This window comes from Pangasianodon hypophthalmus, chromosome 14, assembly GCF_027358585.1.
Source record: "Pangasianodon hypophthalmus isolate fPanHyp1 chromosome 14, fPanHyp1.pri, whole genome shotgun sequence".
In the NCBI taxonomy this organism is placed as follows: domain Eukaryota; kingdom Metazoa; phylum Chordata; class Actinopteri; order Siluriformes; family Pangasiidae; genus Pangasianodon; species Pangasianodon hypophthalmus.
The window spans coordinates 9,990,229-10,017,950 of NC_069723.1; the positions used below are offsets into that span (position 1 = coordinate 9,990,229).

At 38.6% G+C, this 27,722-nt stretch overlaps 1 protein-coding gene across 7 annotated transcripts; it reads left to right on the forward strand.

Moving 5' to 3' along the window:
* The first annotated feature begins 261 nt into the window (after positions 1-261).
* Positions 262-27,663, forward strand: usp2a (ubiquitin specific peptidase 2a). 7 transcript variants are annotated; one of them, XM_026924588.3, is made up of 14 exons: positions 262-435; positions 5,063-5,154; positions 8,383-9,086; positions 21,263-21,313; positions 21,796-21,919; positions 22,018-22,129; positions 22,248-22,358; positions 23,019-23,083; positions 23,292-23,395; positions 23,508-23,588; positions 23,692-23,770; positions 24,589-24,696; positions 25,540-25,660; positions 26,533-27,663. In XM_026924588.3, the coding sequence occupies exons 3-14, from the start codon at positions 8,427-8,429 to the stop codon at positions 26,606-26,608; spliced, it is 1,692 nt and encodes a 563-aa protein (XP_026780389.1). In that variant the 5' UTR covers positions 262-435; positions 5,063-5,154; positions 8,383-8,426; the 3' UTR covers positions 26,609-27,663. The 7 variants fall into 7 exon arrangements, with proteins under 7 accessions (XP_026780389.1, XP_026780392.1, XP_026780388.1 ...); XM_026924591.3 differs by lacking the exon at positions 262-435 and adding an exon at positions 4,481-4,633 and having other exon boundaries at positions 23,511-23,588; XM_026924587.3 differs by lacking the exon at positions 262-435 and adding an exon at positions 4,482-4,633.
* The last annotated feature ends 59 nt before the right edge of the window (positions 27,664-27,722 follow it).

Here is a 27,722-nt window from a genome sequence, read left to right on the forward strand (position 1 = left end):
ATATAGCATATCTCTGTGGAGGTCTGCTGTATAGCTGTATATAATCATTAATAGTATTAAGTAGCTGCAATTTCTCCAAAATATGCTTCAGATGTTTCAGATCCACCACTTGAGAACAATGCAGTGTTTATTTCTGTCACCAGGGTGATCTTGTGGGCGGGGCTACAGACTGACGTTTGAGTGAAAGGTTTGAGCCAATCAACTTATCGGACGGGCTGCTGACGTCAGAGTTAAAGTGAGAGAACCGTTATCAGGACACAAGAGCCTGGAATTTTACAAAGGCCACGGTGCGTTAAATTGTGTTGGTGATGTATTAGCGGTGTTGTTTTGTGTGTGGATTCTGCGGAGTGTGTTTGTAGGAGGCTGAAATGGCGGATTAGAGGCTGAGGGAGCTCTGCTGGAGGAGCTCAGGAGGATGATACAGTGCACTTTGTGGTGAGTAATGCTGTGCTGCACATTCTTCCCATGATATGCACTTAGCCTGCTAGCTAAACTGTGTGTGTGTGTGTGTGTGTGTGTGTGTGGTTGAACTGTGGATTAGCTCTGCTTTTCCTAAACACAACTAATTTCCTAGCAAAAGGCTTATAGCTGTGCCTAGCTAATGGCTAAGAGCTAGTTAATCTTCATGCCTAGAAAGCTATAATTCTTTGCAGTTTTATTGTCTTATAGTAGATTATAATGTTTTAATCTCTTAACATTGTTAACTGCAAAGGAACCCAGAGAGTTTAGAGGAGTTCATTAATTACTGCATGAATGGGTCTGTGACTGCAGTGCAGTTTACTGTTTTGCCTGGATTAATATCAAGGGTGAGATCTGCTGCTGCTGCTGCTGTAAAGCTGTTAAACTGCTCCAAGTTTGTCTGGATGCAGGACATTCATTTCTACCTGCACATCATCACCCTCATCTACTGCCCCCAGGAGCTTTGTCTTAAGCTGATGAGCTGGGATGTATCTGAAATTCATGGACATTTACTCATTTGGCAGAGACTTTTATCCCAAGTGCCTTACAAATGAGGTAAAATGTAATTCATGTATAGAGAGTCGAAGGTTAAAGGCTTTGCAGTGGCTCACTGGCAGTCCTGGGATTTTTTACCCATCATAACTTTGATTATCAGGGTATGTAAATAGAAATAGCTGTACTTAAGGACTAATTTGCGCACCAGTTAAATAAACATCTCCGTACAGAAACCACAACAACATCCATCCATTTTCCATACCTCGTATCCTACACAGGGAGCCTGGAGACTATCCCAGGGGACTAGGGGCACAAGGCAGGGGATGCCCAGAGTGGGTTGCCAACCAATCAGAGGACAAAATCACACACATTCACATACTACAGATAATCTGGAAATGCCAGACAGCCTACAGTGCATGTCTTTGGACTGGGGGAAGAAACCGGAGTACGCAGAGGAAACCATTCGAGTCATGGGGAGAACATGCAAACTCCACACGCACAGGGTAGAGGCAGGATTCAAACCCCCAACTCCGGAGGTGTGAGGCAAACGTGCTAACCACTAAGCCACTGTGTACCCCTCTGTAACAACATTTGACTTTGAATTATTGTCAGAGCTGCTGTAATAGAAAATTAATCAACACCTTCAGGAATTCAACAGTGCTGTAGTATAACTGGATATAATTGTGTTATCTCTAAGAATACAGAATGTGAATGAATGTTAGTTCATTTAATACAGACTTAAATGATAATATAATATTTGAGAATATAACATCAAGCTCCAATTTTTATACTAAAAGAAAATATTGGGGGGATCTAAGTCCAATAACTAAAGTCTTTTGGGACATCGGTGCATCAACAATTCATCACAGAGCTGACCAAATCCCATTTTTCCATTTTTAATACAATTCCTGTTATCAGAGTTCTGCATTCTGGCTGATGATGTACTGTATGTTGATCAAATATTGACCTGCTCTTTCCAGAGTTATTTAGTAACAACCTTCTGTGGCCAAGTTGCGCAAAACCGTCATGCGTGTAATAACACCGTCGTGTCACGTGTTCACGTGTATGATCATTGCTGTGTCCACTAAAACGTAAATAAGTTTCCATGGCATAAACTATTCGAGTGAATTGGAACATAAACTAATATCAGATCCAATACAGATCCAGGATTTCAGGCCAGTATCAACCCCAAAACAGAAACTTAGCATCCCCGGTGTTTCATACTCTCATATCTCATCACAAAACTAATCATAGACAAGAAATTTGATTGTCAGTGTGTTTCTCTCTCTCAAGTAGCCTAGCCTCATTACATACTCAATCAGGTGAGTGTGAAGTTCAGTGGCAGATCTGTGGGGGGTAGGTGTTTGATGAATGATTTTCCATGTTGGTTCCATGTGTGGTGGCCTGTGAAAACCCTTCACTATATATACTACAGGCTTCCTGAACTGAAATATGCTTCTCCTTTCATGTATCTCTATGAGATGTAAAGTAGTTCTAGTTTAAAGTCTAGTTACCTCCAAAAGTGAAAAGGGAAGAATTTTGAAGAATGATCATAGACATTTTGACAGCTGGTTTCCGATAACAAACTGAACTGATTAGGCTTCTGTTTTGAGCTATCAAAAAATTTAATCAAAGCATAAAATGCACTGTTCTAGGAAATCGCTCTTAGCTAGCATGGATTAAGACAGATCCTTAGACAGACTGATTGTTTTTTACCACCAGATAACTTAAACTGACTCTTTATCCGACATGATCATCCATTTGCAAAGATTAAGAATTGATTAAAACATTCACATCATTTCCACATCATGATGTCTGCTTAAAGTAAAAATGATTTTTCATCCTTTTTTTTTTTTTTTTTTTTTTTTTTTGGCTGTTTGCCAGAATTCAGTCTCAGCGACATCCAGTGGGTTTTCCCAGGCCACTCCTCATACTGTAGTCATCCTTTTGTCCTGATTGTTTTATTTGTGTCTAATCAAAAGTTCCTCTTACAGGACCACATCTCTTTATGTCTGTTCATGTCTCTAAACACCATGAACACTAAGCATTCTATAAAAACAACAGTGTCTAACATGGCTCGCTATATTTTATGATTTTTTTTTTGTTCTGCGTAACTGAATTTGGATGTCTTTGTGTAGCCTGATGTGATATGATCACACTGAATTTATGACTGAAGACAGGTTTTAATTCACAATTTGCAACTCAGATCATGTGCACAGACCTTTTCCAATTCTGCTTTCAGCTGAATGTAAATCTTGTACATATAGGACAAAACAGTGATAGTGAAGCAAGGAATACTAAAGAGGGGGTGCAGCACTTCTGACGTTTAACTGATTCCTTTAACTGCTAAAATAATATTAATAATATATAGATAGCACATGTCATATGTATGCTGCTTAAAATTCCAACACCACTAATGTATGACGCTTTGCCATGTCTCTGAATTAAAGAGCAAATACAACTCTGCTGCAGTTAGTTAGTTGCATACAGGTGACAAATTAAAGGAAAAAAGGGCAAAATATTGGCATTTAATATTCTACAAGTCTCTGGAACTGTACTGGTTCCAGAGACTTGACAGCATTCTTCCAAAAATTTTTTTTCTTCCGTCAGTGATTGATGATGGTGTTGAAGAGTCCAAAATCTTCCACAGGTGTTCAGCTGTGTTGAGATCTGGTGACTGTGAAGGCCAGAGCATATGATTTACGCCATTTTCGTCCTCATCAGACCAGTCAGCCCTCATGCGCTGTGGGTGGGGATGATGTTGTCCTGGAAAAGACTACTCTTTTCCTTTAATTTCTCGCACATCTGTAGATGGCTGAATGCCACAAGCTTGTCATTTGAGTGCATTTGTCACTTATGTATTTCTGATCTGCATATATATGCTATTATTATGGAATTCATTCCAGTGCACATTACAGTATTAAAGGATTATTTTCCACCTACCACAACATACAGTCACTTGGTTGTTTCGCTGCCAAATACCAGAAATCTCATCCAGAATCTTTTGCGTAAATAAACATACCCACATCCTCATATACTTGCTTCATATGTGAATATTACACCTGAGTCTATGGTTGGATGGTAACAGGAAGCATACTTGTGTGTAAATATGTTTCTTCTGGTGTATTAAAATAACATATTGGACGTCTTCTTCACAAATTACAGCAGATACAAATATATGAGCAATATTTATACAGCAATCTTACAGGTAGAGGAAGAACAGTCAGCGCTTAGCTGCAAAACCTTAATCTCATCTCTGCCACTTTGTAGATCTGCTCTTGGTGCTGAACTCATCTGCGAGTTAAGAATCTTGGCTAAGGGCTGAAGTGATGGATGGATGAATGAATGGATGGATGGTGGTTATATGGGCACCATATCATATAATGATGACAAAAGAACAGATCCTGTTTTCCCTGTAGCAAGAATGTGAGGGAAAAAAATTAGTACACCACCCACCTGCCCATAAAAAGCATCAATGCTAGTCCTTTAAGAGCAGATTGGAATGCCACTAAGTGTTGAGTGACCGAGCGAGGTCGTAGGCAACAGCTATATTTACCATCAGGGTAACATGATCTCTGGCATTCTGGATCACTGTGCTCATGCAATCCTCCTGGTCTTCTCACTCTGGGGCAACAGCCTCCAAAGCCGTAGACGGTTCTAGCTGCAAAATGCGCCACTGGTGAGCCTTAAAGCCAGTCTATAAAGTACTTGCTTTACTTTGTACCTTTTCTTAAAATCTAGTATTTGGTGTTTCAGTTCCATGTAAGTTTTTTTTTTTTTTTTTTTACATTTAGGTCATGCTTTATTTTAACCTGTACATTTACCAAGGGATTTCTAAAATATTCCTGCCATGTTCTGACCATGAACTGTGCCATTTTGATCATATTTTGATATCACACAGATGGTTCACATAGAAATAACCTACATTTGTTGTGCTACTGGAATTTATGAAACAAGCTGACTGCTGATCCAAATTTATGTTCTGTAATTGCATATCCGTGTATTACTTTGACCTCCTTTTTTTTTTTTTTTTTAAACAAAGCTCCCAAAGCCTGATGAACGTTGACTGTGTGTTTTTTTTTTTTTTGTTTTTTTTTTCGTTCTCCAGGTTTGAGCAGTGAAAGGTGGATGGGACATATGACAAGCTGCACCCTCTGTTTTTCCACTGACTGGAACTGAGTACGGCTCAAAGTACAGCAGGTATCCCTTAACCTAACACCTGTCTCCTACATGAGCACATACAAGTGGCACTGATCATATACACAAAGAATGAAGAGGGTTGCAGATTGTTTCTGAACAGGCTTCAATCAGATAAACTAAATGAGCTTATCTAATTCATTAAATCAAATTAATTTTAAATCAATTATTATATAAGTAAATGATGGTGTATGTATTATATCAAAAATGTGGCTATTGCAAAGGTTTCTGAGTGAATCTTAATAAGTACTTTTTTTAGTAAGTTTTTTTATAAGTACTTAATTTGAAGTACATAACTAATGTAAATATAATTTAATAGCAGGATAACTGTACACATGCTGTATATTTTATTGTTGATAGTGTTTCATGTAGTATTTACTTTGATTTGTGCTAAAAAAAAATGGAGCTAGAAACAGTACAAACATGCTACATTATACACATTTTAAAGTTTATGATATCAGATGCAGGGTGTATTTGGCTTCAGCAGGCTTGGTTTAGCTGAGACGGGACTCACAGCTTGACTTAAGGCGTCAGTTTGGCCATGACGGACACCACAAACTCTTATCTGCTCATATTCCCGGGTAAATATAGACATGCCTGAGACTTTTGGTTTAAGTGCTGAACATGCTGACCATGAGCATTGTTTATGTTCCGAAAAAACACCTCCAGGCCTGTGATGTGAAATGATTAAATTCCTCCTGTAGTTTGAGTGTGCTGTGTTGGTTTAGTATTTCTGTAACTTCATTACATCAGTATGTAGTAGCTTTACGTTGATCCATATTTGACATGTTTTTGTTGTTTTTCGACTGGAGAAAAATCACGGAATTGACGCATCTGGTTTAGATTTCTGTTTAGGCTGCTTTTGGGTAACATTCTTTATAATATCCAGCTGCAGTGTTATCTTTGTTGCATTGGTACAACCTGTTAAGACCCAAGTAAGGATATACTCTCAGCTCTGTTTATGAAAGTCATTGCAGGCCGTAGGTTGTCTGTTTTGTTGTTGTTGTTGTTTTTTTTTTAATGTATTGTATGTTCAACAATGGGTCAAAAGTGTCAGAAAAGAAGTAAAAAAAAAAAAAATTCACATATCGTTTGGCAAAAGGTAAAGCGTCTTATATTCAAAGAGATTGTAGTGCCCATGGTTCCCGATTCAAACCTGAGCTAGGGTTACTGTTTGTGTGGAGTTTCCTCCAGGTTTTCTCCAGTTTCCTCCCAGCCAGACTGACTACTCTTAATTGCCCTTGCGCGTGATTGAGTGTGTGTGTGCATTGTACCCTGTGCAACTGATGGACTGATGTACAGTTTTTTTTTTAACTTTGTTATAGATTTTTATTTTATAACTTCTACATTATTGAGTCAGTACAAACATTTTAGATTTCCAGCTGATGATTTCCAGCACAAAAATAAATGCTACAGAAAAATGTTTGTATGTCAGTAAAGAAAGCAGCACATTACATAAGAGACACTTTTCAGGCAAAAAAACATAATGCTGGGTTTTGCTGCAAAAATAAGAAGCAAGTCAAAGTCTCTAGAAGAACTGTGACTTGTTCTGCAAGATGCTCAGTAAAACTTACAGCTCATTTCCTTATAAAACTGCACTAATTGTACCTGAGACTACTATTTTTTTTTTTAAAGCAAAGGATCGTCACACCAAATATTCACTTTGTTTCATTTATTACTGTTTACTGCTCTTTATATGTATATACTTTATAGTATTTTAAAATGTATAAACATTTAATTTCATTATTTTTGAAGGCGTCTTTGCTGTGTAGCATTTCTTTGCATGTGCCTAAGACTTTTGCACAGTGCTGTATGTACATCCAGGGTGTATTCCTGCTTCATGCCCAGTTTTTCCCAGGATATGCTCTGCAACCACCACGACCCGGCCAGGATAAAGCGGTTATTGAATAATAATTGAATAATCAATTATTAAAATATTAATTTTTAATCAATATATTTGTACAATGTCTTAGAACAGGAGAAATATCCTGAATTTATCTTAGAGTTCAGAGAGTATAATAAAAAAAAAAGGCAAATAAGTCTGTATTTGTTTAAGATAGTTTGCTAGGAAACGTACCTTAGATACTGACTACAATGCCACATGCTATCAATTAGTTTTTGTTTACTTTGGACACTAAGGGAACATGGTTTTAAAGTGGTAAATTGTCTTATGGGTTTTTGTATCCTCTGTAGTGAGGATTTTTTTTTTTTATTCTAGTCTTAGTATGCCATGTGCTTTGGTCTGCCTCTAGTGCTACCTACCCCAGAACTAAGTGCTGAATTATTGATGTCTCTGTGGACTGCACGGAGAGAGAGAGAGAGAGAGAGAGAGAGAGAGAGAGAGGCAGAGAGAGGAAAGACAGCAAATGTGGATGCGTGTCATTGAATGAGCGAGAAAGAGCGAGAGCAAAGAGACCGAAAGAGAGCAGTTAAAGAAATAGGAGCCTTTTTACTGAACCCAACACGGATCGACAACACCAGATACTTTTATTTATTCAGACACCGCAGTGGCTCCCGAACAAGAGCCTGACTCTCCATGAGAACACGCTGTGCCACCTTAACATACAGCTCTGCTCAGGAGAGTCTCATGTTACACACACACACACACACACAAACACACACACACACACCCCCATACACAAACAGCCGAGTCTGCAGTGCACAGTGCATCAGACCTCCCTAGAAGAATGTGGGAGGAAGCTTCCCGATGCCATACCTTAGCAAATCTAGCCCTGTTTACACACACATATCATGCGTGCCATGTTCAAAATAGTCATGTGATGTTTGTCATCAATAATTGAATGGTTTTAAGAGCACTCAATACACCAAGGTATCCAATATTTATAGCCAGTGATTGTATAGTTTCCGATTGGAAGTTTGTGTTACAGTTTGTCGAATGAGAGAGTGACTTTGTTCAACTTTGCTCAAATAAATACAATGAATTGTGTTATTTATATTGCAAAATATTAATGAATATTTTGGAAACAGATTTATTTTGTTTTTGTATTTATTATTATTATTATTATTATTATTAGTAGTAGTAGTAGTATTATTACGGTTTAATAACAACAATAATAATAATAAAATGATTAATGATTAATAATATTGATTATTATGATGATTATTATTGTTGCTGTTGTTATAGTGATTATTATTTCATATTGTGAAATAATCCTGAGTAGGCAAAAAGGTGCTATGAAAATAAAGGCAATTATTATTCTTATTTTGCAGTCGATGCGGCCTGTCACTGTCTCTCCTCTGTCCGAGCTCTCAGCATGTCTCGCGTCTCCTCCACGGCCAAGCGCTACGCTGGCTCCTCCTATACCAGCCACTATAGCTCGTACAGCTCCTCTCTGACGCCCTCGCTCGGGACTTACGATCGTGACAAGCTCCCCTACAAAGCCCCCTCGACGGCATACTCCACCTCTAGCTACCTAAGCTCGAGCAGCAGTCGCACTCGGAATTACAGCTCCTCAGAGCCTGAGCGCGGCCGTCCTATCCCTCGCACTGACCTGCTGAGCGGCCGGCGCAGCGAGAGCCTGAGTCGCACGCCTTTGAAAGGCTACAGTTCAGGACTGAATGGCGGCTCAGCCTACTCGGCCTACGGCTACTCGCCGGCACAGACCAGCTACCTCTCCACCTCTCCCGTGTCGTCCAGCGTCTCCTTAAACCGAAGAAAGTCAGTTAGTCAGAGCGACCTGACGCGGGACTTGTCCTCACTGGCCCTCAATGACACTTCCAGCAGCAGCAGTCTGAAGCAGGCGTACAGGAGCCGGACAAGTGATGCCACCGAGTCCTACAGCAGCAGCAGCTTGCGCTCAGGCTTCGGGATGTCACGCAGCTCCACACAGGAGGCCCTGAGCAGCAGCAGCAGCCGCTTCTCCACCTCCATTGGACGCTCCAGTTCGCCGCTCAGGGAGGAGCCAGTCAGACCGGTAAGCTTTCCTGCACTCTCAGTTCAACATCAGTGGTGTATTTTCTTGCAGGAGGTGGTTTTTATGCACATGAGCACCATTAAGGGGCACTGTTGCGAAGAAGTGCAGATGTATTATTTTGGGAAGGGGAATGTAAGATGATCAAACTCGCTTGGATTTCAGAATGCCCACGGCTGTGTTTTTTGCCTACTGGAGGTGATTTTTAAACCCAGGCATTTAAAGGATATTGTTATTCTTGAGCTTTTGAAGGCTGTTGTAAAGATACATCAGTTCAGTACCACAGTAGTATTTCGACACAGTGCTTTATGGGCTAAAACAAACCAAGAATAACTCCAGAAGACTGAGAACAAATGTATCCAGTGGAACTGTTCCACGTGGAAAGAATGTTGAGTCACCACTCAGACACATGACTCTGAAGAAGTGTTACAGTGTAGGCTTTAATGGAGTTCGGGTAACAGTTGCTGAATTATCACTAGCATTTCAGCAGCATCAGAAAAAGGACTATAACAGAACGTACTTTGCTGTTTGCCGCAATTAAGTGACAAAAATATTAAACAAAATGACAAGACTGGCAAGCAGAAGAATTTTTTTATCCAAGGGTTGGCATATTTTTCACATAATTTGTGCACTCAGCTTGAATTTGGACTGACACCATATGGTGGAATGATCTGAACAATGTGTTCAGCTACGCATAGTGCTATTTCAGACATTTTCAGAGTACACCTTTTTTTTTTTTCCTTCAAAACCCTGAAATCATGAAAAAAGTGTTCAAACTTAGAGCCAGTGGAAAAATTGGAAAAAAGTGAGGGGAAAAAATTCCAGAACAAAAAAAAAAGAAGAAAGGAAACAGCAGTAAAGGGACCAAGTACTCTTTTTTTTATGAACTTGGATTTTATTACTGCTGCTTGTTAGAACTTGACAATATAATATCGTGATTAATATCATGATTAATTATGTCACAACACACTTTTCTGAGACATTGTGGGTATTGTTAGGATTTTGGCAGCAGTTTAAACTCTGATTGGAAGCAGCAGATTGTGATCGTTAAAATTGTTAACTGTTGCAATTTTGTACAAAATTGTTTAGTTTCCCTCTTTTTTCACTGTTATGTTATTATTTTCATAGATTTTAAATAAAAGTATCATAGCAAACTTATAAATCCTGATACATATCACGTATTATAAATGATTAAAAATGATATTATAAAGATATTTCTCAAAATTTGCATTTGTTGCACTGGTAAGATTTAGACTCCTTGCTTTTGATAGTCGGCTTCCAGATCTTGTAATTGTGTTGAATATTTCTGGCACAGAAATAACTCCCTAGTTGTCATCCTAGTTGTTAATTCTTTTCAGGGAAACCAGGCTAAATTTAGAGCATCGTCTGTCTTACTTCAAAATCAATTGTCTGGATTTCGCAGATTAGTCTGCACTTCTGGGAATTTCAGAAGTGCACATCTGAGTGCAACTCACTTTAATTCTCCTGCTAATGCTCTGAATATCTAGGACCAATTCCATTCAGGCTACTTATAATGCACTGAACCAGGCCAGTACACGACAATACGCTGTTCATCTTAATGGCAGAAGAGAAAAGTAATATCTCGAACCGGAGAGTAAATGAGCTGAATTGTTTACAATGGGAAAGGCATTTATTGATAAGCATAATTGAATAATTTGACCAAAGTAAGTCATGTTTTAAATAGTTAATGTTTCACGTCTTTTCTGGCCCTATTAGTGATGCAGTTCTGTAGTGATCCTGACACATAAAATCTGAAGCGAGGGCCTCTTAATTCAAACTTTAGTGCTGTAGATGTAAGAAGCAAATACCACTTTTCCAGTAACAACATACTTTGTGGTATTGAAGTAGACAGTGTGTCTGAGTTAGTACTGGAGCATTAACAGAGCTGTCCTGTCAGATTCTTGCCAGTATGTGCTTTGCAAGTTTCGCTTAAATGTGAATATGTTTGAAATATGTTTTTCCAGTTCTATTTAGTGATTTCAATTTTTTGAAATCTTTTCAACATTTTGAAATGCCAGTTTTCTGCAAGGCTTTGTGGTCTAGCATAGGTTGTGGCCAAAGTCAGATTGTTTCATTGAATTCTCAGAAGAAATCTCCACGCTGTCAAGATTGTCTTCACTAACATACAGTAACCTTCGTCATTAATGCTAGAACGCTTGATTATTAGTGATATCAGTGAAGCTGACAACAGTTCAGGACATTTTATTCTCATCTGTTGTGACATGCTGGAGGCAGAGAAGGGGAGTTAAAGATAAATTCTTCTTCGGCAGAGAAACAGAATGTGCCTCTGGTGCTGTGTCATGTGTTTGTCAGCAACACAGTGTTAATTCACAAATCTTAGAAGAAAATCTAGATTTACTGATTATGAGGTCCAGTTACGCATGGTTGGGGTTGTGCATGTTGTCTCTGTCTGTGTGGGTTTTGTCCAGGTTCTCCGGTTTACTCCCTCCGTCAGAGAAAAGCTCCAGACTCACTTGTCTCTGACCTCGATACAGTGCTTACTGCAGAAGAATGAATGAATGAATTTCAGGCTACAACAAATAAAACAAATATATATTACATATATGACAATTTATTTAATTTCTTTATTTTGCTTCCTGCAAGTGATTACCTTTACTACCTTTACTAACACATTACTAACACACTGACAGAAAAGAACTAGAAAATAATGCTACATGGATTTTAGATATCCAGTATATTTTTATGATGAGCAAGAGTCATGTTCTTCACTTCATTAGTCATGTTCTTCACTCGTGAATTAATCGCTTATCAGCTTACAAATGCAGCCTTGAAAGTTGCTCACAATAATGTAAAATAATAAAGTAAAAAGTAATAATGTAAAATAATAAATTGAATCGAATACGCAATCTTTTCCAGGGAATATCACGGATGTGTTGGAAAACAAACTTGCATGCAACTGCGAGTACATACGCGTCCACACACACACACACACACACACACACACACACACGCACACACTGCACACACATATACAGAAACCCTTCCTGTCTTGAGGTCTTTGTTGTGTACATAATCTTTAGTGTTAGCAACAGGATGCTTCTTCTCTACAGCGGGTTTAGGCCACCAAACACCACTGCTATTATTCAGCAGAATTTTTATAAAATAGAAAATAAGCTGTTTAATATTTATACAGTTTACTGGACTAAGTGGAACACGTGCTTAAAACCCTCTAACCTGTTTGTGTGATAAAACCTTTACAGTGCCTCATTGGTTGGCTGCTTATTAGACTGCTTATAAAAGATGCAGTTGTTTTGCCAATACGTAAGGAATAACACACAACAGACTGCGCTGTTATACGAAAATAATGCATGCCTGGGGGTGTGATGCAGCATGACACGCAAGCAGAGTGCCACTAAGTGCACTCATTTTGTGTAACAACACGATCTAGAGTGTGTGTTATAGCCACAATACACAGACGAGTCATTTCCTCACCAGCCTCTCTCTCTCTCTCTCATTTTCACACGCACGCACACATACATACACACACAAAAAGTGCAGCCTGTCATTTTTCAGAGAAAATGGAAATCGCAACCAAGACTGAGAGTGCTTACAACCGAGATGTATAGATCCATAGATGTTAGATAAACGTCTCCTAACAAAAAACTTCACCACATTAAAAGAATTACTTATATAAGAAAAACAATACATTTTTAAATCCTTTTATTATTAGTCTTCATTTATTTGGAGCATCAAACCCTTGTGCATGAGCTTTTACTATAGAAACAACGTATTAGAACGAGCACATTAATATTAGCATATCGTTCAGTTACAGTTATAACTACCTGTGCTGTTATACAGTGGTGGCAGCACCTGATTATGTTTTTGGACAACATTGCTCTTGTAGAATATCTGATTTTCCTTGGTGCAAAATGAATGGCCACGTAATGACATTATTGTATTGGCTTCATAGTTGATCTATAGCTTCTAACAGCTGATGGATTTGATCAAAATACCTACGCTATATTAATTATTTAAATCACCAATGGCAGGGGTGGCTGGTATAAATGGACTAGCAGGACTAAGCGCCCAGTCTTTCAAAGAGAATAAGACATCAATCATCAATATAAGGTTCCATTTTTGACATCCACGTCAGATTATTTGCTGCTAACAAATATGGATTATTTTGGAACCAAGCACAACAGCACCATTGATTGTTGTAAGCAAAATACACAGAATGATATGAAGAAGTGAGGTTAGGGCTGATTTTGTTCTAGCCCAGGCTATACATTCATGCAGCCTATCAGTGACACTCATGTCAGGTGATAACACAGAGTGACACACCACCTAGATTTGTTCTCCATTCAATGTTTGTTTCGCTAGTATATCCGTAACACGTCATCAGCTGTACAACGCTATTAATCACACACACACTTAAAGACAGGCAGCTGCATCATGATTTCTAATATTTTTTTATTGTTTCAAGTCCATAATTGGTTCATACCAAACATGCTAAACAGAGAAGTTGTATCCCTTTCTTTTAAGCCAAAAATATACTAAATTTACAGTTTTCCATTCTGCCCTATTGTGTAATTTGTACTTTGATTGGACAATATGTGTGAATTCTCCTCCAAATTCATTTTGGTAGAAAAAAAGGATGAGAAGATGCATATGGATTATTTAATCTCTCATTCGCACACATTGTCCAATCAAAGTACAAATTACACTGTCTTTAAGTGTGTGTGTAATAGTTTGCCCCACTTCGTTCTTATTATACTGTCGATGAGACGTTGTGATATAATGCATTGCTCAACCCCAATAGTTTAGTCGTCGAGCTGTTGATTAATATCAGATTTTAGCCTCACATCTAATATCATGAACAGCTGTCTCTGACCCGTGGCATAGGAACAGTACACCTCTCAGAGATAAATTGAGGTCACAGATGGGGTGGCACCCTTGTGGTGACACCTGTCCTCCTCTAAGAGTGTGCAACATGTAAAGTAACTTTTTACACAGTCCCAAACCTTAGGATCGGCCATATTGTCCTACTTCCATTGCCATCACCATTGCAGTGCTATTCGTAGCTAATTATAAGGTTAGATGGTTCCCTGGAGTGTCTAGCAACCCCCTTTCTGTGCCATATTTAGTCCAGAAATGTTATCATTTTCCCATCAAGATTAATGGCATTGTACAGTGATTAGCTTTTGTAAGTCATTAGATCTGTTTGGGAATATTAGTGATGTTTGAATGGCATTGTTTATCACCTTTTTTTTAAAAGTTTGCTTAGAGGCAGATCTGCATTCTTTGTTTTTTATTGTAAGTCAGAAAAAGGTGTCCTTGGAGGCTATGCAGAGAAAGTACTGGTTTGTGTGTGTGTGTGTGTGAGAGAGAGAGAGTCATGCACACTAAACTGACGTGGGTGAGCGTGTGGTAGCGGAAAAACCCGCAACTGCAAATATAGCAGCCAGGAATGTGGGAAGCGTCCTGTTGTACACACATAAGTTGTTCCTCGCCGAGCTCTGACGGATTTTTTGCCTGTTTGTTTGTATTATTGTGGAGTTTTTTTTGTGGATCAGTGGTCGCTGTGATTATCCTGTTCACCACCTGTGCCATTGTGCCTCCAGTTTACTGAACTACATTTCTCTACATGAGCACTGGAGAGTTCTGCTTGAAGTCATTCATGAAGGAGTAAAAGAAAGCTCTCAGTGGTTATTGTTTGCAGCTCGTTTTATTTAAAGGACAGAATGCGTCAGTCGTACACCGTGACTGTGACTGCCGAGCGCTCCGTGTCTTTACTGCCGTTTATGAAAGCGCACGAGCTGCGGCGGAAGAGTTCGGCTATGTCCGGCTCCGTGCTCGTGTCCACCTTCATGGGGCTCCTGATTAATCAAGTCAAGGTATGAGTGTGTGGGGAAAATCTGTGGTGCAACTCTAATTAGGAGTATTAACCAGGGGTTACAATGGGATTTAGGAGATTATGGAATTTTTTATGTATGTCAACAGTGTTGGAACAACTGACTTATGTGCTATTATAAGGACTTTTCATCATTGATATCATGCAACTGTAATAACAAATGTTTTTATTTATTTGGTTCTGTCCTTAGAGCTTAATTTAACTACAGCTGATTTGCCAGACCTTTAGTATTCTTGGCTTCAAAATTAATAAAATCTGATTCTATTCTGGCATTACAGTAGCCAGAACTATAGAACAGTGGTTCTCAAAGAAGGGTAAGGAGACCACCGAGAGTTCGTAACTTTTTATTTTGATACAATGATGGAAAACACAACCCACATTAATCAAAGTTATTATATTTAGGGGTCCAAGCACCAAAGTCAACTCAGACCTAATGTGTTTTATTGGTGGAATGTTCAGGAATAGAAAAATTATGGCTCCAAAAAATACTATTCGGAAAATCTAAATAATGTACATGAAATAAATCCATACTGAGCAGGGCAATATAATTTATCTTACAGTTAAAGGGGTCCCTGGTAACAAAAATTTAAGAATCACTTAAATCTTTGTTACCAGGGACCCCTTTAACTGTAAGATAAATTATATTGCCCTGCTCAGTATGGATTTATTTCATGTACATTATTTAGATTTTCCGATTCCATCCCATCCCATTCCAGATTTTATCCCACTGATTTGAATCATAGCATGGCATAATGTTATTTTAATATCTTAACACTGCTTTATAGAAGACATTTTCTATAAAGCAGTGTTAAGATATTAAAATAACATTATGCCATGCTATGATTCAAATTCCCATCAAATTATAATACCGGAGCTCAGCTCCTCTTGGCATTCACATAAAGTGTTAGGGGAGCTCTGCGCACAGGCCATGCATGAGCTTTGTAGAGCTCATAGCTGCAGATGTCAATTGTTGATGCAATGCATTCTTATATCAGTACGCTCTAAGCTTTTATTAATAAGCATTCACTTGGTTTTATATAGGGCTAAACCAATGTCCTTTGCTTCTAAAAGACTACATCAGAACCTCTCAGATATTCACACACATTCATACTTTTACACCATTATCTACACTGTTCTAGACTGCTAGCCGGGTATCTCTTGACCATTACATCATCTTTGCTGTTGGGCATGTTTCTGGCTGCTCTCAGGCACAGTACTTCTGAGTATTGGCTGTGTCAAGGTTGTGGAATTCTGGGAAGTTCTCTTTTCTGACAGCAAACATAGCAACACGTCATGCACAATCAGTGGAAGTGTTCTGTCATATGCAGGCTATATTGTGATGTATTACTCATGGCACTTGCCTGAGCACATGGAAAATTGACTTTGAATGCTATGGAGCAGGTAGTTATGAAAGAATGATTGTTGAATAATGTGTGAATTTGTTAAAGTGTCCTCTGACTGTGAATGAGTCAGAGGGACTCAGTAATATCATTAGCATGTAGTGGTATAATAGAACAGATTAGCTTTATTGTCACTGTACGAGTGCAGTGACATTAGGTCCCTGTGCTTGATGCTTATATAAAATATAATAAGATATGTCCGAAGGTTTGTGGATACTTGACTGTGACACTCATATGTAGTTGTTGAACATCCCATTCCAGATTTTATCCCCCTGTGCTGTTATAATAACCTCCACTCTTCTGGGAAGGCTTTCCACTAGATTTTGGAGTATGGCTGTGGGGATTTGTGTTCATTCAGCCACAAGAGCATTAGTGAGGTCAGGCACTGATGTTGTGTGAGGAGGGCTGGGCCTCAGTTGGCATTCTAGTTCATCCCAGACATGTTCAGTGGGGTTGGGGTCAGGGCCCTGTGCAGGTCACTCGAGTTCTTCCACTACAACCTTCTCAAACCATGTCTTCATGGAGCTTGCTATATCATGCTGGAACTGGTTTGGTTTCCACTGAAGGGAAAATATAATGCTACAGCATACAGAGACATTGTATACATATGGGTGTGATGGACAGGCGTCTACATACTTTTAGCCATATAGTGTATATAAAGTATAAAAGCCTGTGCGCATAAATTATATATGTCAATGTGTGCAAAATTGGTAGATAAAGATATGTATATACAACCTTTAATAGAAATACAAAGGTCAGTAGATTAATCAGAATGAAGCGGGTAGAAGGTCTATATCTGTGAGTGTGCACATTTTTAGATGAATAAATTAAATATAGATATTAACAGCTCATCAGTATTGTGCATTCAGTTTGACAGGGAATAGAGCAGTCTTTAGCAGGGATTAATTGGGAGGAGTGACAGCATGACATTATTGATAGTCTGTCATGTGCTCCTGTGTCCTTTTCTCTCAAGTAACACGTTAGAGGGCAATGCAGGCTGCCATACAGCGTATACAGTTTATACAGCATCATCATCAGCTGCATTCTTTAGTCAAGGCACATAGCTTCCCATGCATTTATATTAGAATACAACATCCAAATCTATTACACTCCTGGGCAAAAAATGGACCAAGCCCAAAATGGCAAAATATTAAACTTTTAATGGTCTTAACAACAAATCATTGGTCAGGAAATTAGCAAGAATTAAACAAATAGATAAAGGGAGTTAGTATGGGATAGCTTTTCCCTTTGATTTCTTTAAATGTTTAAGCCTTGTGGTCCTTGATGGGCTGCATCAGCTGTGGCAGATCACCAAATAATGACTAATCTTTTAAGACAAAAACATCCCAGAAGATATTTTTGGAAAATTTTGTACACCCAGTTAGTTTAGTGTTAGTTTGAATTTGACATCAAACATTTTTAATCATTATCATGATTTTACCTTTGTGTACAAGAAGACTGTATAAGTGAATTTCCATGTTTCTAGCTTTTCCCTCAAACAGTTCACTGCAGCAAAAGAAAACGAGCAAATGGAGGCACAGGAGCTTTCAGGAGTGCATTTGTTTAATTGTTGCTAATTTTCTGACCAATGATTTGTTGTTAAGACCATTAAAAGCTTAATATGTGCCATTTTGGGCTTGATCCTTTTTTTTGCCCATTGCCCAGGAGTGAACATTTGTTTGTATTAATCCATATTAATCTTTAGGATTAAAAGCAGACTTGAGATATTACATGAGCTAGTTCCCATGCTTTGTGACTGTGAATGTGTCCTCTCTGTGCTAACCTCCTGTGGGCCTCTGTTCTGGCCCCTTGGGGTGCTGGCAGAGTGACAGGTAGCGAGTGAGTGTGGCTTGTTTACGAGCAGCTGGCTGAAACAGGAAGGACAGGACACGGTGTCCTCCAGCTTTCTAAGATGTTCTGCCAGATCAGTGTGGAGTTTTGGGAGCAAGGTGGAATCTCATTTGAAGTTCATACCCACCTTTTTCCCGGCAAGTCACCGTAGGAATCTTGTTGTTAATCACAGGATTAGGATGAAGGCACTGTTTCTATATTTCCAGGTCAAATGGATTAAGGAAGCACATAAAATATCATTATTGAACTTCGTTGCTTTGAAACAATTGCTCGCATCACAGAGGGTCACTCTGTCATATAATGATTGCATTTTACTCAACTGCTTCGTTATAAACAATTTTACATGCATTTATAGTAATTAGGATGTTTAATGTGAGGTGAATAGCTTATTTGTAGTGATGAAGTGCAGGCAGTTTGTTTGCTAGTTGGTCATTGTGTGAATTATACAAATTAATATTCTGAATAATTATTAAAATTGTATTAGATTTGATTACACATTTGAATATAAATGGCATGATACAGATTTGCTCCAGCACATTTTTTAAACCTAATCTGTACCACATTTGTAGTGTATACTCAGTTACCATGAAAGCAGTTTAGACATGTTTCTTGGTATTTATAAAACAAAGCCAAGACGTGCTGTGCAGCCACTACAGTGGTGCCGCTTGCAGTATGCCAGCATAATCAGTGTGGCCTTTTAAGCCCTATTTATACCAGATGCGATGATGCGTGCATGCCCGTCAGATTAATATGAACATATGTGACCATGTGTGTAAGGGGAAATTCAGGAAATATTCGTTTATTATTGTTTTTGTTTTTTACTATAGCAGCCCCATAGCCTGATGTTCCCACCTCTGTACTTCACTGTGGGTATGATGTTCTCTGTGTAACTGTTGTTCCTGCTGCTTTCAGGTCGTCCTGCAACTATTTTTTCGTGTAGTACAGACCTATCAGCTGTTATCTCGAGACGTAATGGGGGCAGAAAAATAGGTGAATAATAATATATGCTGTAAATACAGTATAATACCATCTGTTAGCTAAGGTGTCGTATCAGGAATCACTGTAGCCATAGTACAGGGCAGCTTTTATTTGCAAAATAGCTAGCTAACAGTAGGCCAGTTCGAAAATAATGATACAACAGTGGTATTCATTTAACCTGAATCTTCCAGCCATATAAAAAAAGGCGTGTCAAAATATATATCTAAAATATAATCATAAGCTCATATGTTTCTTACATATGATTACATAAGATTATGGCCCATTTTATATACAGCAATAATTGTATAAGTAATAATAACAGTATAAGTGCTATAGCTCCTTAATGCTCCTAGTCATGTTGCATATGACAGGCCGTATGAGTATATGAGTGCATATGAGTTTTTTGTAAGTGGGAACACTTGCCTTCTTTCTGTTGATGTCTTTCTAACATTTAGAGGACGGATTGTTTAGCTCGCTTCTTTTCTCTGCTTCATGGATGAGTTTCTCTTCTGCAGTTTTGAGGTGCAACAAGTACGGCACAAAACAGAAATGGAGAATCCACTGAAAAATGCCACTTGTAGCTGCTGTAGCAATAACCAGCAGCCGTAAGGATTTCCATCAGAGTGGCTTTTAGAGTGAACATTTTTATTCGTCCTTTCTGAAATACCTTGATATGTGGGATTTTTTATTTGTTATGCCATTACTAAAATTTTGGTCTTATGTTACATCTGAAGCTGCATTCCAACAGTAGATGTTGCATGTTGCTGTCAACACTCAAAGTAGCATGAACACTTTATACACTAGACGTACATTCAGATAGCTTTTTGAGTATGAATAAACTGAATATTCTCCTTCTTCTTTTGACTTTGTCTAAAATGGCAGTGCCTCCACTTGATTTCAGCTATATGACGCATTTGGAAATTGAATTCCTAAATTGTTTTCTAAAGCTGGAACTAAAGTAATACTAAAATAAGTCCACATATCACATTATAGTTAATCCAGTAGATGGTTTACAGTACAGTAAAGGAGTTTACATTCATGGTGTGTACATGCACAGAGGAGGCCTGCATGCACAAATGTACCCTCAGTGTCTGTAAAAATAGCTTCCCAGCTGAGAAATCTGTCACCAACCAGCTGCTTTTATGGTGTCAGTGTTGCAGAGTACAACAGATCATCCAATGCGCAAAGGAAAGATGATTCTATATTTGGCATTAATGATATAACCGAGCAGAGTACAACAAATCCAAATGAAGTGTCTGCTTTCAAAATGACACAACAAGCAGGTTTCCAGTATCAGTGCTGTTGTGAGTCTTCATACTGCTGTTTAAAGGAACTGCAAGAGTTTTGGTGTCCATCCAAGTGCAGAGGATCTTAACATGTTCTTAAAATTGTAGGGAAGTAAGGATTTGGATAATCCTGAGTTAATGAAACTAGTTATTTTTGTTGCTGTTAGTATTTGGAAATGGTTAGACAGAAGGTGCTTTCACAGTAAAAATGAATTGTCTGTTCGCTCACATTTCCCAGCATTATGAGGAAAGTTGTGAGAGCCATTCACTTCCCTGTGGTGCGTCAGTTTGCTGTGTGTTAGTGGTGTGTCCAGGATCTAGCCGAGGCCTATAAACAACATCACCTCGCTGCTCAATTAAGTTGTAGCTCAGAGTGGATTGTGTTTCCTCTCCTCTGCTTGAATGTGCTAGAAAAAAACAGCACATTTTCAAGTGTCAACCCTGACTACTCCATTAACGGAGGGTGTCGGAAAAGTCACAAAGCAATGGGTATATTTTGAGCGAATATGCCAATCTGAATATGTTGAGCAAAATCAGCAAAAACATACAGCGGCTGAGAAAATGCTTAGAGCGTAAAGGTGAACGTGTAGAGCACATCCTGTAAATAATAAATACAAAATAAAATATGTGCAGTTTTACTCTCATTGGTTCCTGACTTTTCGGACACCTTATATATTAAAAGAAGCATAGATGTGGATGTTAATCTGCATACAAAAATAAATGAAAGTGATGAATTAATAAATGAATCAATTTCTTTTACGCATTTCACAGAACTCCAAGGCTGCCCAAGGCCTGGTGGGATTAAAGAATCTGGGCAATACAGTGAGTACTACAAGCTTTTTTTTTTTTTTTTTTTTTAAGTGATAGTATTTTTAGAAACCACATGGCTGTATATCTGAATCTCAATTCTTAAAAAGGGATCATCTGAATTAGTAGTAGGGAACACAACATCTTTGCCATGTTTAATCTGTTTAATCTGTCGTAGCTTTTATCTTCTGTTCCAGACAAATCCAGCAGGTCAAAGTGTTTCGATATCACTTTCACATTCCTTTTCGTCCCTCCACTTGAGCTTATTTTTCATGCTATCTCATTGCCTTAGAAATTCAGTTAGGTTGCTTTTGCCAGGCAACAGTAATCAGGCGGTCCAAAAATAAATCATTAGGCTCTTCACGCTAAACTAGACTGAGCTTGTGTTCTCACTGCTCTTCCAGTTTATACCGACCTTTTTTTTTTTTTTTTAAGAGCTTTCTATGACCTGTAATGTGGATAGTGGTTAAAGTCCTGTCTTATATCTGTTTTTGCAGTGCTTTATGAACTCCATCCTTCAGTGTCTAAGCAACACACACAGTTTGCGAGACTACTGTCTGCACAACTCCCACCGCCGCGACCTCAACAACAACAACCGCACAAACACTGCACTGATGGAGGGTAAGAGCACTTACAGGATTTCTGTGTGTTTCTCAAGTTAAAGCACAAGCCCTGTCCATGACCATGCTCAAAACAATCCTCCATCTCTTCCATCGCAGAATTTGCCAAGCTCATTCAGACAATGTGGACGTCGTCAACCAGCGACGCCGTCAGCCCTAGCGAGTTCAAAACGCAGATCCAGAGATACGCGCCCAGATTTGTCGGCTACAAGTAAGTTTGATCAGAACCTTAAGCTCTCTTTTAAACCTGAACACTAGGAAGGAAACTTAGTCTCTTTGTTAGTTCTGTTACACAGCCAATACTGAGAGAAATACACTGTGTTCTCCAGCCAACAAGATGCTCAGGAGTTTCTGCGCTTCCTGCTCGATGGCCTGCACAACGAGGTGAACAGGGTTACAGTACGGCCACGTGCCACCACAGAGGACTTCGACCATTTACCGTAAGCGTGTGTACATTTGGCTTTGACTCGGGCTGATTTATCATCAGTGAGTGGCTGGAATTCACTGAAGCTTGAATGAGCAGCAGATGGGTCTGGGGTCAAATTCTGAACTGTATTTGTAGCAGAGAATGTGTGAAACTGTGAGCACCAAAAAGAAAAAGTCAGAGCATATTAGCTCTACCATTTCTTGCTGACGTCCTGAAGTAGTATAGCCCATCGCAAGCTGAAGCCTTCTGTTAATCTTCTGGATCATTTTAAGCTCAGCCAATGGAAGATGTTTTTTGCATAACAGCTCTAATCTTGTCTTTGTGTTCCAGAGAATATTAGGAAAGCATCTATAATACCTTTAATTCTAGATTGAAAACCTGCTTGTTTTACCTGGCTTAGGCCTATGGGTAATTCTGTATTGTGATTTTGCACTATTGAATTTTGATTTTAGTCATGATTTTAATATTTTCGTAGACTTATAACACATTAATTAGAACAGTAGAACATTAGTTACATGAATCTGCTTTCTCAAGGCACTTTGATTAGTCCTCTATATTTAAAGCAGTCTGATATATTGGATGGAAAAACATAAATAAAGATCATTAACATTATTACTTTGTGAGTTTGTTGTACAGACAGCGTCAATGACTAACTCTTGGTTTCCTCCTGCAGTGATGATGAGAAAGGGAAAAAGATGTGGAGCAAGTACCTGGAGAGAGAGGACAGTAAAATCGTAGGTATGTTTATATGAGTCCACTCACAATGTCACAGGTTTATTAGGTGTGTTACAGCAGAGAAATCACCAAACTCTGCTGTATCACAGCTTTCTAGGACTGCACATGTGCCTTCCTGGTTTACATGCATGAACAAAACTAATTTAAATATAGTATAACAACTAATACATGTCATATGTGGTGTGTTTCATATGCGTCTGTATGTGTTCAGACTTGTTCGTAGGGCAGCTGAAGAGCTCTTTGACCTGCACCGAGTGTGGCTACTGTTCCACTGTGTTTGATCCCTTCTGGGATCTTTCCTTACCAATCTCCAAGGTCAGTTCAGCTCAGCAACTCTCTTACACACATGCTATCGCTGTGCTCTTTAATGTAAATGCAGTACACTGAGAGGAAGTGAGTGATATATGACAGTGTGTATTGCACCCAGAAGGGCTACGGAGAGGTCAGTCTGATGGACTGCGTGCGACTCTTCACTAAAGAAGATGTGCTGGATGGAGATGAGAAACCAGTGAGGCTGCTGTGATTATATCCTGCCTACTTCTGTTGAGATTTTACTATTTTTCAGAATATAGTAGTGTTTCTAAAGATCATATTCACCTCTGTCTCCGCAGACATGTTACAGATGTAAAGCCAGAAGAAAATGTACAAAGAAGTTCACAATTCAGAAGTTCCCTAAAATCTTAGTGCTACGTATCCTTCTACATGACTATCTTCCAATAAACACTTTTCATTGTTTTGTTTTTTAATGGAAGAAATCCAGGAGGGTTTATTGTTTAAAATGATCATGCAGTGGAAATGAATGCCCCAGAATGTGACATATTTCTGAGTGAATGCATTTTCACTCTGATAGCTGGGGCTGGGAGAGGGAGAGCTGAAACATGATATTATTGGTTAATGTTATTTTCCTCTTGTCTGTGCTTGCATGGTGGTGTAGTTAAACATCAGACAACATTTAGTGGTAATCAAAGGTCATTACATTTTGATGGAAGATTATGTTAAAAAAGGATGTCTTTTAAATGATTAATGATTAATAATTAATGACTAATGAATTATTCACAATATGACCAAGGACATTAACAAGGCAGTTTTGATTTCAGACTGTCTTTAAGTATCATTACTTTATAGAGGTGTCCTGTAACAGACTCTAGACACACACACACACATATATATATATATATATATATATATATATATATATATATATATAGTCAATATCATAAATTTGCTTACATTTAAATAGGGACGTGGAAATTAATAAATATTAAATATTAAAGATGTTGAAAATTTACTTTCTTTGTTTTAAATATATCAAAATTCGAAACCCTTCTGTTTATTTCCAATTTTAAATAAATAAATAAAAAAATCCCAGTGGTCTCAGACTGTACATGCAGTACAGTGTGTGTATATACATATATAATGTAGTTTTGTTTGTCCATTTCTGTTTGTCTTTTCTGTTTATTGCCTGACAGACTAGATGGACAAAGTCTTTCCTTGATTCACACTTTCAGATCTGAAGCGTTTCTCAGAAGCTCGAGTCAGATCCAGCAAACTGTCCACTTTTGTCAACTTCCCCATGAAGGACCTGGACCTCAGGGAGTTTGCCTCTGACAGAAGCAGTTAGTATTGTTACATGTTAGACCTACAAAAAAAATTCATATAACAACCATCTCTCATTTAGTCCACCTTGTCCATATATGCTACAGAATTGCATAAAAATGCTATTGTATGCATTAAAAAAAAAGTCTACACAGGTTCATACAAGTGAAGTATAAACACATTCATTCTGTGATGTAGGGATTTACAAGATTCCATATTAACTAGACTAACTTTTGGCAGCCAGGAACCAAAGAAGAATATAAAAATTCCATAGACCTCTTCAGTGCAGATTTATTTCATGAACTATTCAAATATTAAGATCATTACTCAGATGTGGAAAATAATATATTTGCTATTTATTAGTGCCAAAAGGGCATTTTATTCCCAAACATTTCACTAACAGAACACATTGGATCCAAGTTGACATTATATATAGTCCTACTTGTTTTTTAGGTTTGGATTAAACCTATTTAATTCAAGTGAGCAGTCGAAAAGGCTGAAAACTTTAAGAACTTGATAATAAATAAAACTTTGGTAATGGTAGGTTGTGATTTCAAAATAGATTTAAATAGGTTATGATTTCAAAATAGATACAAAATTTAAAAAAAATAAAAAAATACACAAACACAGAGAGACCCCCTGTCTATGTTTCACAGACCCCTGGGGGAACCACTGAACTACACAATGTGAAAATTATACAATAAAATAATCATCTGAGGCGCAATGGGTAAAATGTCGGAATATGAGTTCAAAGGATTGTCATGTTGTGATGTATTGTGCGTATAGTGTACATTATAGCTCTCTTCATTTCTGTTGTCAATGTTTACACATAAATATTCTTGCATGTCTCACTGTGTCTCCAGGTAGTGCAGTGTATAACCTGTATGCAGTGTCCAATCACTCAGGCACTACCATGGGGGGGCATTACACAGCATACTGCTGCAATCCTGACTCAGGAGAATGGTACACGTTTAACGACTCCAGGTAATCGTTCCACACGTACAAGACAAGCTAGAGTTCATTTTCCTTCGGATTTCTAGATCTGACATTGCTTTGGTTCTAACATCTATCCTGTGTGAAGATTCTGAATTGCTTGTTGCCGTCTTCCAGCTCCTTTTCTCCCAGCTATTATTGTTTTCCTTTTTCTCTCTCCCCGTGACGCCCCCACACTCACTTCTGCTCTCTAACCTCTCTCCCACTCACATTCTCTGTTTCTTGGTGAAAAGCGGCTGCCATTTTCATTCTCATTACCACATCTTTAGATCTGACGACGCTTCATCCTGTTTTATTCCGTGACTCTTCTCTACAGCGTATCTATATTGGAGCCTTATTCATATCCAGTGTTTGTGGTATTTTGTGCAACAGTTTTATTTGTAGTAGACAGGAAAACAAACATACACCAGAATGAAAAAATACAATACAGTGTTTATCATGTTGCATAAGCACGGCTTGAAATTATTACTTACCAATGTTTTTTCACCTTTAGCTAGCTAGCTAACTAATCACCAGATTGACAATTTGACCAGTGGATTTGACCACACTATTTGTTGTTTTATGAATTCAGCATCCAGACGTTCAATATATCATGAGTGCAAAATGCACACTTACATAATGACTTGTATGTTTATTCTAAAGGCACAGAATAAACTAATCACCATTGTATTAATGCTGTAACGTCCACATGTACCACTACCTTTGGGGTGGCAATGTTTTGGTTAACAAAATGGTGACAGAATACTGAATTTGAAACGACTAGCCTCTAACTTAATTTCAGTCCATGTACATAATACAAATGTTATTATGATCTGACTCGTTTGGAAGTGTACCGGTTCTCACTGTTCTCTGTTCTCTTACAGAGTAACGCCAATGTCCTCCAGTCAGGTGCGCAGCAGTGACGCGTACGTCCTGTTCTACGAGCGATCCGGCTTGTGAGGACTCACAGCAGACAGAAGGAGTGAGGCCACGACCCCTGGGGGTCATCACCCTCACGCAGCACTCCTCACAGAAAAGAAGACACTGTCGCCTTCTGCTGGACACCTGAGAGAAATAAACGTAACGTCCTCACTGGCGCTCTGCTGCTGTGTCCAGTTCATTTTCATTGGGGAGGTCTGGAGTGTCCTGATGCCTCCATGTATGTGTGTGAGACTGTGTGTTTATGGGTGTGTGTGTGTGTGTGTGTCTGAGGGCAGCTCCTTGGGAGACACCGTAGGGTAATTAAAACCCTGGTCTCACAAGTCTCTCGCTATGCACTGCAACAGAACTCTGGTCCCGTCTGCGCCTTGTACAAGATCGCCTCAGTACACAGACTGGTTTAACGTAGAAGTGTTTTCTTGTCGGTTGTATCATTTTTATTTGTATTCCCTACACTCGGGGGGAATGAACTGGTGTGAGGCTCCCTCTGCTGAGGGAGACAAGATCTACAACCTCGAAGCTGCAGCTCATACATCGGTTTGTTACACATCCCTGCTTTTTATTCAGTGACTTGGTTTTTGATTTGTTTCACCTGTCATTTTCTCCCAATCGCTATCCACTCCATTCTCTCCCTCCTCTTACTCTCCTGAGGGCTGAAAGGGGCAAAAGGTCTGTGGAAGGTGTGTCGTGTTGAGAGGACGCCGTGTGGCCGCGGCGTGTTTTTATTCAGTGTGGCTGCTACTGATCTGATACGCAAATGCTGTGAATGAGAGGACAGTCGAGTTGAACTGATTATAGTTCACTTAGCAGTCCTGATCATACAGATTGGTTTATTCTTGATTTCATGCCATTGAACAACATGGAAAGAAGGTTTTGGGGGAAAAAAACACTATCTGTATATTTTTATATATGATGCAATATAGAGAATGTACTATACTGTGGTGCTGAAAATGACCTGTTACTGTTTTCAGTTAATTTAACAGGAGAAAGAGAATGGACACTATTTATGCTCACATGTCACTTTTTAACAGTGGCACTCAAAGTATATATGAAATAAATTTTAGAGAAAGACCTAACTTGCGTGTTGCCTTGAATTCTGAATTATGATTATGTAACGGGCGATGAATTTTAAATC